Source organism: Mixophyes fleayi, chromosome 3 (assembly GCF_038048845.1).
Source record: "Mixophyes fleayi isolate aMixFle1 chromosome 3, aMixFle1.hap1, whole genome shotgun sequence".
NCBI classification, from domain to species: domain Eukaryota; kingdom Metazoa; phylum Chordata; class Amphibia; order Anura; family Limnodynastidae; genus Mixophyes; species Mixophyes fleayi.
Genome location: NC_134404.1, coordinates 237638052 through 237650389, shown reverse-complemented (window position 1 = coordinate 237650389; position 12338 = coordinate 237638052). Strand labels below are relative to the sequence as shown.

Here is a 12338-nt window from a genome sequence, read left to right as displayed (position 1 = left end):
GGAAAATTGTAACCCGTCAAAAGCTGCAGCCAGAGTTTGCCTAACCTTGACAAAGTAGGCATTCAATGGCACTGAAGGTGGGATTTTATTTTGCAGTAGGCAACATTTTACCAACTGTCCCAGATCACGTGTTCTAGTGAAATAGACAGTCTTAAGTCAGACCTTGCAAGACTATATAAAATAGGCATTAATGTAGCTCAAAGCCTATGTATGAATGAGCCAAAATTATAAACACAATATAACTGAAATGTTGCTTTGTGTAGGACTTTTGGATAATTTTTTAACCAAAATAAAATAAGATTTTTACTCACCGTAAAATCCATTTATCTGACTCCATTGGGGGACACTGCAATACATTGGGGTATAGTAGGTGGACTGGGAGTTTAGGCACTTATAAACTTGTTTGTTCCTGTCCCTCCTCCCCTACCATGGCCCTCCTCTGCAGCTCAGATCTGTTTTTGTATAACCAAGCCAGGGAGAAAGGCGAAGCAATACAGAAAATAGCACCAAAAGCAGTACTACTTTCAGAGCAAGGGAGGGTGCGCAGTGTCCCCAATGGAGTCAGAGAAATGTATTTTAAGGTGAGTAAAAATCTTATTTTCTCTTTCCTACCATTGGGGGACACTGCGATACATTGGGGACATACCCAAGCTGCCTCTAAGGGCGGTATTGCTCTGGAACGGCTGTACGCCACAACCTGCTGGGCAAGCTCGCATTAGCGGATGCCAAACCCTGCAACCCAGAACTCTGTAGAGGATGTCGGCATTGCCATCCTGTACAAGTGCTTTTCCGAAGCACCTTCACCTGTCGTCCAAGAGAACCCAACCCTCTTGACGAGGTAGTTGCAAGGTCATCAGAACTGGATAACAGAGTGTCCGAAAGGAAGAAGCGAACCCCCTTAGTCTCTCGGCTAGAGACTCTGCGGTCTATTAGACCCTGAAGAGCACAAACCACCTGCGGCCCACGAAGAGCGTAACCCGCCATGGGGGGGGGGGGGGGGGAGAATAACCCAATACCTGACCCCAAGCTCCTGAGGCAAGTATAATGCAGATACTATTCTCTGAACCAATATTGGCCGGAGTGACACCCCTCCTTTCCCTACAGGAAAAGTAGAATGAGGGAGTGCATTGCACACTACCGCCCTTGGACCCCTGAGATCAGGCGATAGGCAAGTGGCCTACCCTGGGATAAGCATATGTACCCCGAGTCAGCAGACAGCAGTGGGCAAAACAAGTGTTCTGATCCCCCGGACTAGGTATCATTTTTCAACGTTACCCGGCAACGACCCTTTACAGCAAGACCTGAAGATACCGTAATCCTGTAAAACGGTGCTGAAATAGTAGTAGAGCTATGGGGCAGCAACCTGCGGGAAGCTAGTTGAATTTCCGAGCTAGGTTGCGAAAGAAAGCGACCTAGAAAGTCAGCACTGAGACGTGTGAAAGCTGCAGGACTCACACCAAACTCTTTCCTGTTGCGAGACCTAGGAAGACCGGATGAGGACTGTCCTAACCTCGGCATCCCACGAGGTCTAATGTGCGGAATGAAAAGGCAGGTGCTTGAGGCGGAACTGGAATTACTGTTCCGCCAAAGCGAAAGAGGCACCGGTGCCCTCTTCCTAACTGGTACATGTAAGAAGGCCTACATGATGTATACGGATGTCCGGAATGCTCTTGTACACTGCCTGCCATGACTGTGCGCAGTGACTACATTCGAAACAAGAGAATGCAGACTGCCTGTTGAAGGACTGCCAGCTTCAAGGAAGGAAAATGATATGTTTGTGGATCGGGAAGTGGTTGGAATACCTACCCCAACCTACGGGAATACCACCAGGTATATAGGCTTCTTCCCTAACTGCACCTGAGCAGGTACTATATGCTCCTATGGGAGCCAGGAAGGGACTACATGATGGGGCACGGTAACCCCGAGAAGGAAGATGAATGACCTTGACGTGCCTAGAGGAGCTGACAGGAAGAGATGTACTCTTACGGTCAGAGGCCCTCCCTTTAGCCTACCCTGTAATACTGGCAAAGTGAGCAGATTCGTTTCTGGAACGTATTCAAGTGTACCTCTGGCTAACTGCTCTGGCCATGGCTGAATGGCGTATTTCCAAACTCAGCTATGACCCTGTAAACCTACTGGTAGCCATCAGTTAAGTTGAGTGGAGGCTATGTTACACCTTTAGTAAGAGACAAACCTACCATGGCCGTCTAGCCTGCGTAGGGATAGCAGAATAGGTAAATATACGAGTCACAAGGGTTGTTAACCCCACGTGTTACTTTTCATATATTTTCCAGGGAGAAAATTCTATGAAGAAATTGTGGCCTGCGTAATAATTATTTGGCCTTCCGCCAAAAGGTCAGACACCGAGCCCAGCCTCTGGAGGAGGTGCGGATGGGGCCGTCAACCCAAATTCCGCCAGGGTTAAAGTGTGTTTGATGCCTAAGCTGATAATATATACATCATGAGAATGGGTGTTGCATTTTCAGAGTTAATGTATTTGTCTTTGAATCAAGATCTAACTAGCCCTCGCATGTTGAGGACTAGACCATATTCTGATCCTGACTGAAGAACTCTGGCCATCAAACTTATACTTACCCCTGTGAGATGGTGAGCAGCTGTGTCCATTAATGTGTGGAATCAGATCAGTACACATAGGCCTTCTGTCTGGGAAGAAGTGCCTGCGACAGATATGATCTGTGTGAACTGAGTGTGGGTAGAATTGTGATAAAAGGGGGGGGGGGGGGGGGTTCACGTACCTTTTCCGACCCTAACATCACTCTAGTGCGTTCGATCACTGATACTGTTAGTGATCCTTGCTTAGACTGCCTTCTCCCGAGCTGCCGATACCGAAGTGGGAGCACCTCGTTCACCGGCCTTAGCATCGCAAGCTACACAGAGAGCATCCAGGCAAAGGTGTTGAACATCTACGAATAAATCTGGCACAGATATAACACGGCCTAGACGTATCAGCGAGACAGTCTGAAACATATCCTGTTATTCTGGCCAATATATATACACACACACATACATACATAATGCAGTACAGACGAACCAGCGTGTGGCTTACTGCTGTAGGTGGCCCCTTATAGCCATAATACCTTGGAAAGTTACAGAATTAAACTGTTATCTTTCCCCTGGGTACATATATTATATACACATTGCAATACGACCTTGTTAGTTGGTACACAGAATAAGTCTATATATTATTCTTGTGGCACCTCTATAATGTAGTGCAAACATACCAGATAGTTTCAGACCCCTTTGGGAGTCCCCTCCCTTTTAGCCATAATGGTATGTCAGAGAAAAATGTATAATATAAATCTCCATTTCTTTTACATAATCACAGTATAGTAGGTGTTTACCAAGACTATATACGAGGTAATCCTCACAATATCCACCAATCTCCAGGCTCCGAGATAAATCTACTGTAGTCCTGTGCAATAGATAATCTACATTTACACCTGGCACAGGTATAGCATAGCACAGCAGAACCAGATAAGTAAAGTACGGCTCTATCTCTTTATAGTAGTCTGCTGGCTAAAGAAATAGCCCATTACCGAGTCTGTATACACAGTATTCCTATAACACCACTCTCCCCAACACCGGGTGTTACAGTGCTGTATGTGAAGAAGATAAACCCATTAAGCCACACTCAATCGTTTATCCATCGTTTTCAATAGCATTAGTATTAATGATACACACAATACCAGCTAAGGAAAGGCAGAGTCGGCCAGCAGCTTGTCTCCATTTCCAATATGGCCGCCATACGCGCCATAAAGTTTGGGTAGCGACTGAACTGTGTAAGCCTCTTTCAAGACCTAAACAGGTAAAACAATACAGAGGTACCTGTAGATCCGGGGCTGAATGATTGCAGCGTGCAGCACACTGTAATGTTTTCACAGTCTCCAGGGATGGCCGCCGTCCGCTCCAGGACGCTTAAAGGGGAAGGGAGGAGGAAGTTCCACGCTCCACTCGTCCTTCAAGATGGCCGCCTCCATGCCCCGCCAAACCGCACACACTAATTATGGCTGTCGGCTCTTACAATGCCCCTTCCGCTATTCTTATGGTGCCCAGGCTGCGGGGCGCATCTGCGAGCAAATTGGCTCCTATGGAGTGCGATTGCTTCTCTGCCCCCCCCCTCCCCCCCCGCTCGTTGTCTAGGGGAAGGAGGGGAGGGTCTTGCCGGCATTTCAGTCGGACCGTGGAGGAGATGCTAATGTAGCTTCACTCCCGGCCGTAGTAAAGCTTTTGCCCTCGGCCATCTCGTCCTGCATTGCTGGCTGTCATATAAAAGCTGCCTGTATGGCAGACTTACATTCTATGGGGCTAAGTGCTCGTCTCTAGAGGAGGACTGCCGGCATAGGTGCTAGGCAATTGAGCCAGGCTGCTGCTTACCTAGCGCAGGGACCCGGGTGAAGGAAGCCGACAGACTATTCACCCCTCTGGGACTTAGGTTCAATCCCCACGCAGCACCGGAAAGGAAATAAAATAAAATAACATGTAAAAGCCTAAAACTAGACTAAGTATAGGCAGAAGCCTATACCGAAGTGACCTACCTCCTAGGCACTTACAAAAAACTGAGGTCTGAGCTGCAGAGGAGGGGCATAGTAGGGGAGGAGGGACAGGAACAAACAAGTTTATAAGTGCCTAAACTCCCAGTCCACCTACTATACCCCAATGTATCGCAGTGTCCCCCAATGGTAGGAAAGAGAAATACAATTTTATTGTAGGGATAAATGTCCTTACATTTGCAGAGATGCAGCTGTTATAGCTTTAATCTTTCAGTTGAAAACTGTGATGTAAATCTTAGATAGCTGTATTACCTGTAGATAGCTCAGAGGCAGTTTGAGCCAGGCTAATTATTAGAATAAAGCGAGTGACATTACTGAGAGTATGGAATGGATTAAAAGTTTAACCAAAATTTATCACAGTGCATGTACACAGTAATAAGTTTAGAGATGTACAAAGACCAAAAGTAACCATAAGACAGAGCTTTTATAATACGGTTTCCTATCTTCCTGCTGTCACCTGTCACTCCTTACTATCAAGAGTCACCAAATCCCCTGCCAGATGGAAGAGAACCTACCTAATGTTTAAATAAGTCTCAGGTTTGAATGGCAATTGATGAAAACCCCCTGCTCAACTTGTTACACTACCACCACCACCACCACCCCTTTTAATGTGTGTTCTGAACAGACAAATAGTTTCCCATCATTTCTGATTCTCAACAAAACGTTCAGCGCTTTTATTTATTTATTTTTTTCTTGTGTGTAAATGTTGATTTATGTTTCTAATTGAAACTGCAGTTTTTTCAATATTTGAGAAGGGGCTTGAATTTGCCAAAAGTAATTTGAGTTTATAGTGCTAAATATCTCTTAGGTTTCCTCTGTCTAGAACTACCAAAACTGTTTGAGTGAGAAATGCATAAAAAGCATCTCATTTTCCTTTTCTCTCTTTCTTTGGGGGGTATTCAATTGACTGCAAGTTTTTTTTTCCCGCAGCGCTGAAAAAAATAAATCACACGCGGGTTTTTAACTGCAATAGCGACCGTTTTTAGTTAACGCAACTTTAAAACTCGTGCAATTCAAGTGAAGGGGAGTGTTTAACGCATTCATGTATAACACAAAAAAAGGACTGGCATACATTTTCATACATTAGAAAATATATTTAATAAGCGATTTTTATTTATTTATATTTTTATGGGTTTTTTTCATTATTTTTTTCACAAGAAAATCAACTTTTATATGTTATGCATTACTGATAAAACATGGTTTATCTTTTTTTTCCATTATTACATGATTTCAAATAGTTTTCTTAGGTTTTTTATTTTTAGCACACCCCAAAGAGCGGCGAGATAAAACAGCATATTGGCCTGTTTAACGTGCCGCGTTAAAAAACAATTAACCCGCTCGAAAATTATAACAAAAATAGCGTTAAAATGGATTAACGCAGTGTTAAAAAAATATCTCATGGTCAATTGAATTCCCCCCTTTAAATCCACGCCTACTCTGATAAAATCATTGATACACAAAGGTTTGAAAATTCATGTATGTTCTTGTATCCATCCTAAAAGGATAATTCCAGCGATCACAGATCACTGCAGCTCTGTGGTACTGAATTCCACCAATACTCCAACAGCTTCTATATCTCTGGGTTTACAGTAAGTAACTTAAATGGAGACCCCACTGTGGCATTTCTTAGCACAAGTGCTCAGTGCAAAGGTGTCTGCTTTATGTTAGCATCAATGTTAGTAAGTAAAAGGGGATGGTTAAACTCTGTCAGCAAGGAGTGAGGAGCATTGGAAACCAACCAGGGGAGAGTTATACCAAACCGTAAATATTCTTACCATGGTTCCCCCACATTTCTGCTAGACAGGGACAAGTGAAATAGAACAGTCTTCTGAAGACAAAAATAAATATAAATCATACAAAGTATGACTCCATGGGTCATGCACAAAAAAATGACTAACATTGATGTTGGAATGCGACTAGTTCAAAAAGAGCAAAAATTGTCTCAATATAGGGGTAAAGAAAAAAGAAAAAAAGTCACAGCAGCTAAGATGTTAAACATACCATAGAACACTGAAACATTATGGTCACTTACTTGTGTGGATGCTGCATCACAAGCATGAGCAGATATGTCTACCAGATCTGCAGACCATGGATAATCACTAGGTGGGAGATGCAGCTCTTTACACACCGATAACTGATGAGAAAGTATTAAAAACAGCTGTGGTTACTATGTAAAGAAACCACAAAAAAAACCCACACAAAAACGACAATATAGATGTATATATACATTGCATTCATTAGCAAACCGTATATTAGTAAAGATATTGTAACTTACTAATGGATACACAACACACAAAGCACATAAGCAGCCAGCGTTAAAAACCTAGGTTTACCTTTGCAGATGAAGACTGACTAATCTTCCAGATTATAATGCGATCCCTGCATACCAACCAGGCCCATCCAAAATCATGGATCTTGACAGTTAAAGACTCATCTTCTGTGGAGTGGGGAGAAAAAATAATAGTGATACAGTGTGGATTACAATACCTCTTTCATATCCTGGGCTTTTTAATGCGTTCTGCAGTGAAGGGGATTATTTTTAAAAATAGCTAGAAAAGGGGCCACATAATTTGAAGAGGAGACTCCCACCACAAGGAGTTCATCAAGCCCCGTCTTCTCCCCAATTCCCCCCAGCACTAACTAGCTGTAGAGGACTTTTAGGTAAGTTTTTGCCCTATTTGAACTCCTCCAGTGCCAAGGACAATGTAATTTCTTTGTATCTTTTTAATATTTCACAACAATTTAATTTACTCAATAAGGCTATAAAAATAGCCCATAATTTTAAACTGATAAAGCATTTGTTTATTTAACAGTTGTTAATTTACCTCTACATAAGACCATAAGATTTAGCTCTATGTGTGGCCCATAATGAGAAAGGTAGATCTGAATGTACACTTCATTTTCACTGTGTCTGTGAAAACATGTGAATATGTGGAGAGGACGCTTGCAGATGAATCTGAGAAAACATGATAGGTGAGAAAGGGAAAGGAAACTTGCTTTGGAAAATTCAGAACTATGCAGAGGGTCAAAGGTGTAGTTTCGATTGAGTGAATGTGGTGGGGCAAATACAAAATACGGCACTGACTGTATTACTAATATTTACCACAAAACATGCATGCAAAGGAAACACTCATCAATGGGGACACCCATACAGACATGAAGGATAGTGTACATACACGTTACTATACACCTAGATCCAAGTGGGCATGGAGTGCTACGTTTGCTGTAATGCTAGTCTACAATGCTCTCCGAAGAAGAGCCTGAAATGTGTTCCCCGATCTCCATGCCGTAGAGAGTTACATGGCCAGACAGGATTTGTTGCGTATTGATGGCAAATTGCCAGGAGGAGTGACTGTTGAGCATGTGATAGGATTTAGTAAAGGCAAGTCCGGGACAAGGCAGAAGAATGATGGGGTCTTATGGTCATGCGAGTATTGCCGAGGGTTTGCTGCTGGGTGAGAAGTTTCATTATGCAATTGCTACTTAGAAAAGAGGTGGGAGTGGAGCACATGTAATGGTGTTCTTACTGGTGGAGCAGAGTTGGTCAGTTTGGCAAACGGTACTCATGTGAGGACAAGCAGGCACATGAGACATGTGGGAGAACAAAGTATAGAGGAGTCAGCATAAGCAGGTGTGTGTGGGGATTGACAAGAATCAGAATAGGGATGTGCAAAAGAAAGCAGGGAGTGTAGTGCAAGAATTGTTTGGCAGGCAATGAGGTAAGAAGAAGCTATGAGCACAGAAAAGAGTATATGGAGGAGGCGTTTAGGTATCAGAAACATGGTATAGAGAGTAGAAAAAAGGCATAATAAAGTGCACTGGAGGCAAATTTAGGGTGCTAGGAGGACTGAAAAAGCACAGAGTAGAGAGATCACGAGCATCTTGAGATATACAGTAAAAGAGGGAAAGGAAGTGAGCAGATGGAGAGAGCAGAAGTGTAAGTGTGTGTGTGTGTGTGTGTGTGTTAGACCAGGTGATAAATGATCAACCTGACAGTTTTTGGTGGGTTTGAAAAGTGGATATGTTGACTATACCAACCAATCAGATTCTAGTTATCATTTTGTAGAATGTACTAAATAAATGATAATGAGAATCTGATTGGTTGCTATAGGCAACATTGGTACATTACAAACCAACTAACAACTTTCAGCTTAATTCATTTACTCCCCAGATGCTACACCTTTGCAAAGCAGATACACTGATCTAATTCTCACCATGTGCTGACTGCAATAATTCCCTACCCAGAATTCTTAGAAATCTTATTCTGAGCCTTACAAGAATATTTATTCCAGCACAAGACAAATAAGCAATTAAAACTGGATGAGCACCATCAGATACAAGCTTGTTGCTGCAATATTTACCCCTAAACCATCTAATCTATATATACACACACACACACACACACACACACACACACTACACCTAAAGCGAATCCTGATCTATCTTAGGTTGAAAAGCACATGTAGACAGGAAGCCTGAGAAAGGTCTATGAAAAATGTTTAGTTGCAGGAGCCATTAACAAAACTACAGTATTATCGGTGGCAACATTTCCTAACATATAACTGAAATCCATCTAGTGCATTAAGAAAAATTTCTAGAGATCTGGCAATAATGTTACTATATTGCACATTGTTACTACATTGCACAACAAGCACTCAACTGTGCTTACGAGACAAAGAGTTAAATCACTTAAAAACTTATCTGGCCTACCTAGCTATAATTACAATATACTTTTTATATCAGACACGCTTTTAATTCCAATATTCTGCCACCACTAAGGTTTGTTTCAAGAGGGGAACTCTTACAGGAAGACTTCAGTTACTCCCTGACCTATCTAAAACTACAATCAAAGCCTAAATCAGTTATTAACCAAATAATACCTTGAATTTCAGTTATGTAGCGTTATGAATGACCAAGCTTAACTAGCATGTCAATTTGTAAAAAACACAGAAAGAACATTATTAAATGGAACTTATATAGCAGGATAGACAAAATGCGTAAGGTATAAAAACAAACAAACAGACAAACATTAATATTATGCAAAACAGTCTTATAATAAAAGGGAAAAATACAGAAAACAGACAAACGTACTCAATTTCGCTCTTGCAGGGGAACGCAAAAATATGGATCGGAATCCCAGTTAAATTAGTCTACAGTTAAAATGAACAAACATGTTTTAACCTCATGGTGGCTTAGTGCCACCCCTTCTCCTCCTCCTCATTCAGTCACAATAAAGCCTAGCTTAGAGTTGAAGTTCCAATTCATCCCAAAGTTGATCGATAAAGTTTAGGTCAGGGCTCTGTGCAGGCCAGTCAAATACGGTACTTCCTCACCGAACTTGGGAAACCAATTTTTGATGTACCTCACTTTGTGCATGGGGTTATCGTCATGCCGAAACAAGAAAGTGCCTTCCCCAAAGTGTTGTCAAAAAGTTGGAAGCACACAATTTTCTAGAATGTCATTGCATGCTGTAGCAACATTAAGGTTTAACTTCACTGAGATGAAGTGGCCCACCCCAAACCATGAAAAGCAGCCCCAGACCATTATTCCTTCATTCAGGTAGCTAGCATTGTCCTGCCATCCTCAAACCATAGATTCATCCATCAGACTGTCAGATGGTGAAATGTAATTAGACACTCCAGAAAACGCATTTCCACAAAAGAAGTGTGCTTTACACCATTCCAGTTAATGTTTTGGTATTGAGCGTGGTGATCTCAGGCTTGGTGTGAAACCCAATCCAGATGGAGTTCGAAACTCTGTAATGAGTGTTACAACAGTGGACATATGATATTTAAGCAGTACAGCACTCCGCGGTCCCATACTGTGAGCTTTTCAACTGAGCTGCTGTTGCTCCTAGACATTTACACTTCACAATAACAGCACTTAAAGCTGAATGGGGCAGCTTTAGAAATTTGACTAGTTGAAAAAGGTGGCATCCTATGACAGTGTCATGTTGAAAGTCACGGAGCTCTTCAGTACCACCCACTATACTGCTGTATGATTTTATTCGCCTGCTAGCAATGGCTGTGACTGAAATGGCCAAACACACCAATTAGAGATGTTCACATATTTGTGGCCATTTAGCATGCATGTATATTTTTTCCTAGAGTATATTTCATTGTTCATGCATTTCACTTTGCTTTTGTACACAAGGAATGGATAATAGAAGACAACCCATTGCAATTTTAGCTGTTAAATTAGTATATTAAAAGGTTACATTTAACTAAGCTACCCAGATTAAATAGTATACATAATAAAAAAAAGCCATTGTTAGATGTAAGTCCCTATATGTGGGAGTATTTAATTTACTTTCTGGATGAAAATGTACTTTGCCAGCCCATATTTTGAGGGCATTGTAGGACACTATATTTGCCTGTCCTGAACCTGTTGATGGAGTGAATTGAACTAAGGGAGAGTTCCAGCTACATAAAGCAACCTTACAGATAAGCACTCTATTATTTATTTCTGGTACGCACAATCTAAGGTGGTTGGGTATATATTGGCTCTACTTGTTTGACGATAATGCACTATTTGGTTTTCTCTTCTCTTCATACGAGTATACAAGACTGGAGTGGATCCATATGATTACAGTGAAGTACCCAGGCATCGTGTACTGATGAGCATGTTTTCAAGTTTATATGTGGTACGCATAGGCACACACTTTGATTTTTAGGGCTATATTCCATAAAATACTACACCATAGGCGCTTTTCCCTTCTGTTTTGCTTTGTAGTATACATAATACATTGAATAAAAAGTGAAATATTTATACTAAGAATTTATGATTATATCACATCATCACTTTAGGAAATGTGGGTAATAGAAAATAAAAATACACATCCTATTAATATAGCTAAAATATTAACATGAAATAACACAAAAAAAAAAAAAAAAAAAAAAAACAACAACAATATTGAATAAAAAATACCAAACACTTAATTTGGTAATAAAAAAAAACAACAAAAAAAACATACTATATCCTGTTATATATGTTATATGAGGACTACAACACTGCTCTGGTTTTTTAAGAAGCTCCTTATATCTAGCATTTTTATTTTAAAACTAATGGTTAAAATATAAAATGTTATAACTTACACTTTAATATTCCATGCTGAATATAGTTATTATTTTCCAATGTGTGTGCCTATCAAATAGACATTTGATTGGATATTTTAAATACGATCCTCCTAGACTCAGAGATCTACTTGTGATCAAGCACAATATCAAAAAGTATATCAGGAAATTGATAATATTCAGAATATGTGAAGACAGGATGCGCCTACATAGCATCATAACGAGTTGTGATAAATAAAATGATTCAAACTTTGGCTAAATAGATAGATAAATAATGTAGACTTTAGGCGACTTACAGATATAGTGGCAAACAATCAATAGTAAATTAGCATAATAATTACAAAGCTTGAATATTAAATTATCGGATAGCAAGGGCATTAGATTATCCAGGTGTTGTGAAACTACAAGTCCCAGCATAGCCTTCCAGCAATAAGCTGTTATATATTGGCAAAGCATGCTGGGACTTGTAGTTTCACAACACCTGGCGTGTCACAGGTTAGCCAACACTGTGATAGTATATCGTTTGTGACCACTAGGTAGTTGTAAATTCACCAGGATGAAGAGAGAAGGTATTCTTTATAAAAGCTACAAGATATATTTGAGTCACATCGTAGGCAGAACAATCCAATCTGGATGTGAAAAATCAGGAGTTAAACAGCGTACGTACACACAGCCTTGTTTGGCTCAGGCAGCA

General features: G+C 40.9%; 1 protein-coding gene across 2 annotated transcripts in view; it reads right to left on the bottom strand.

Moving 5' to 3' along the window:
• Positions 1–12338, bottom strand: part of NUP133 (nucleoporin 133) — a 125524-nt gene that overhangs the window by 91458 nt on the left and 21728 nt on the right. For both annotated transcript variants that reach the window (XM_075203302.1, XM_075203303.1), the window contains exons 3-4: positions 6905–7008; positions 6604–6705 (exon numbers count right to left, since the gene is read on the bottom strand). In XM_075203302.1, the coding sequence (XP_075059403.1) occupies positions 6604–6705; positions 6905–7008 (206 nt within the window). The remainder of the gene's footprint in view (positions 1–6603; positions 6706–6904; positions 7009–12338) is intronic.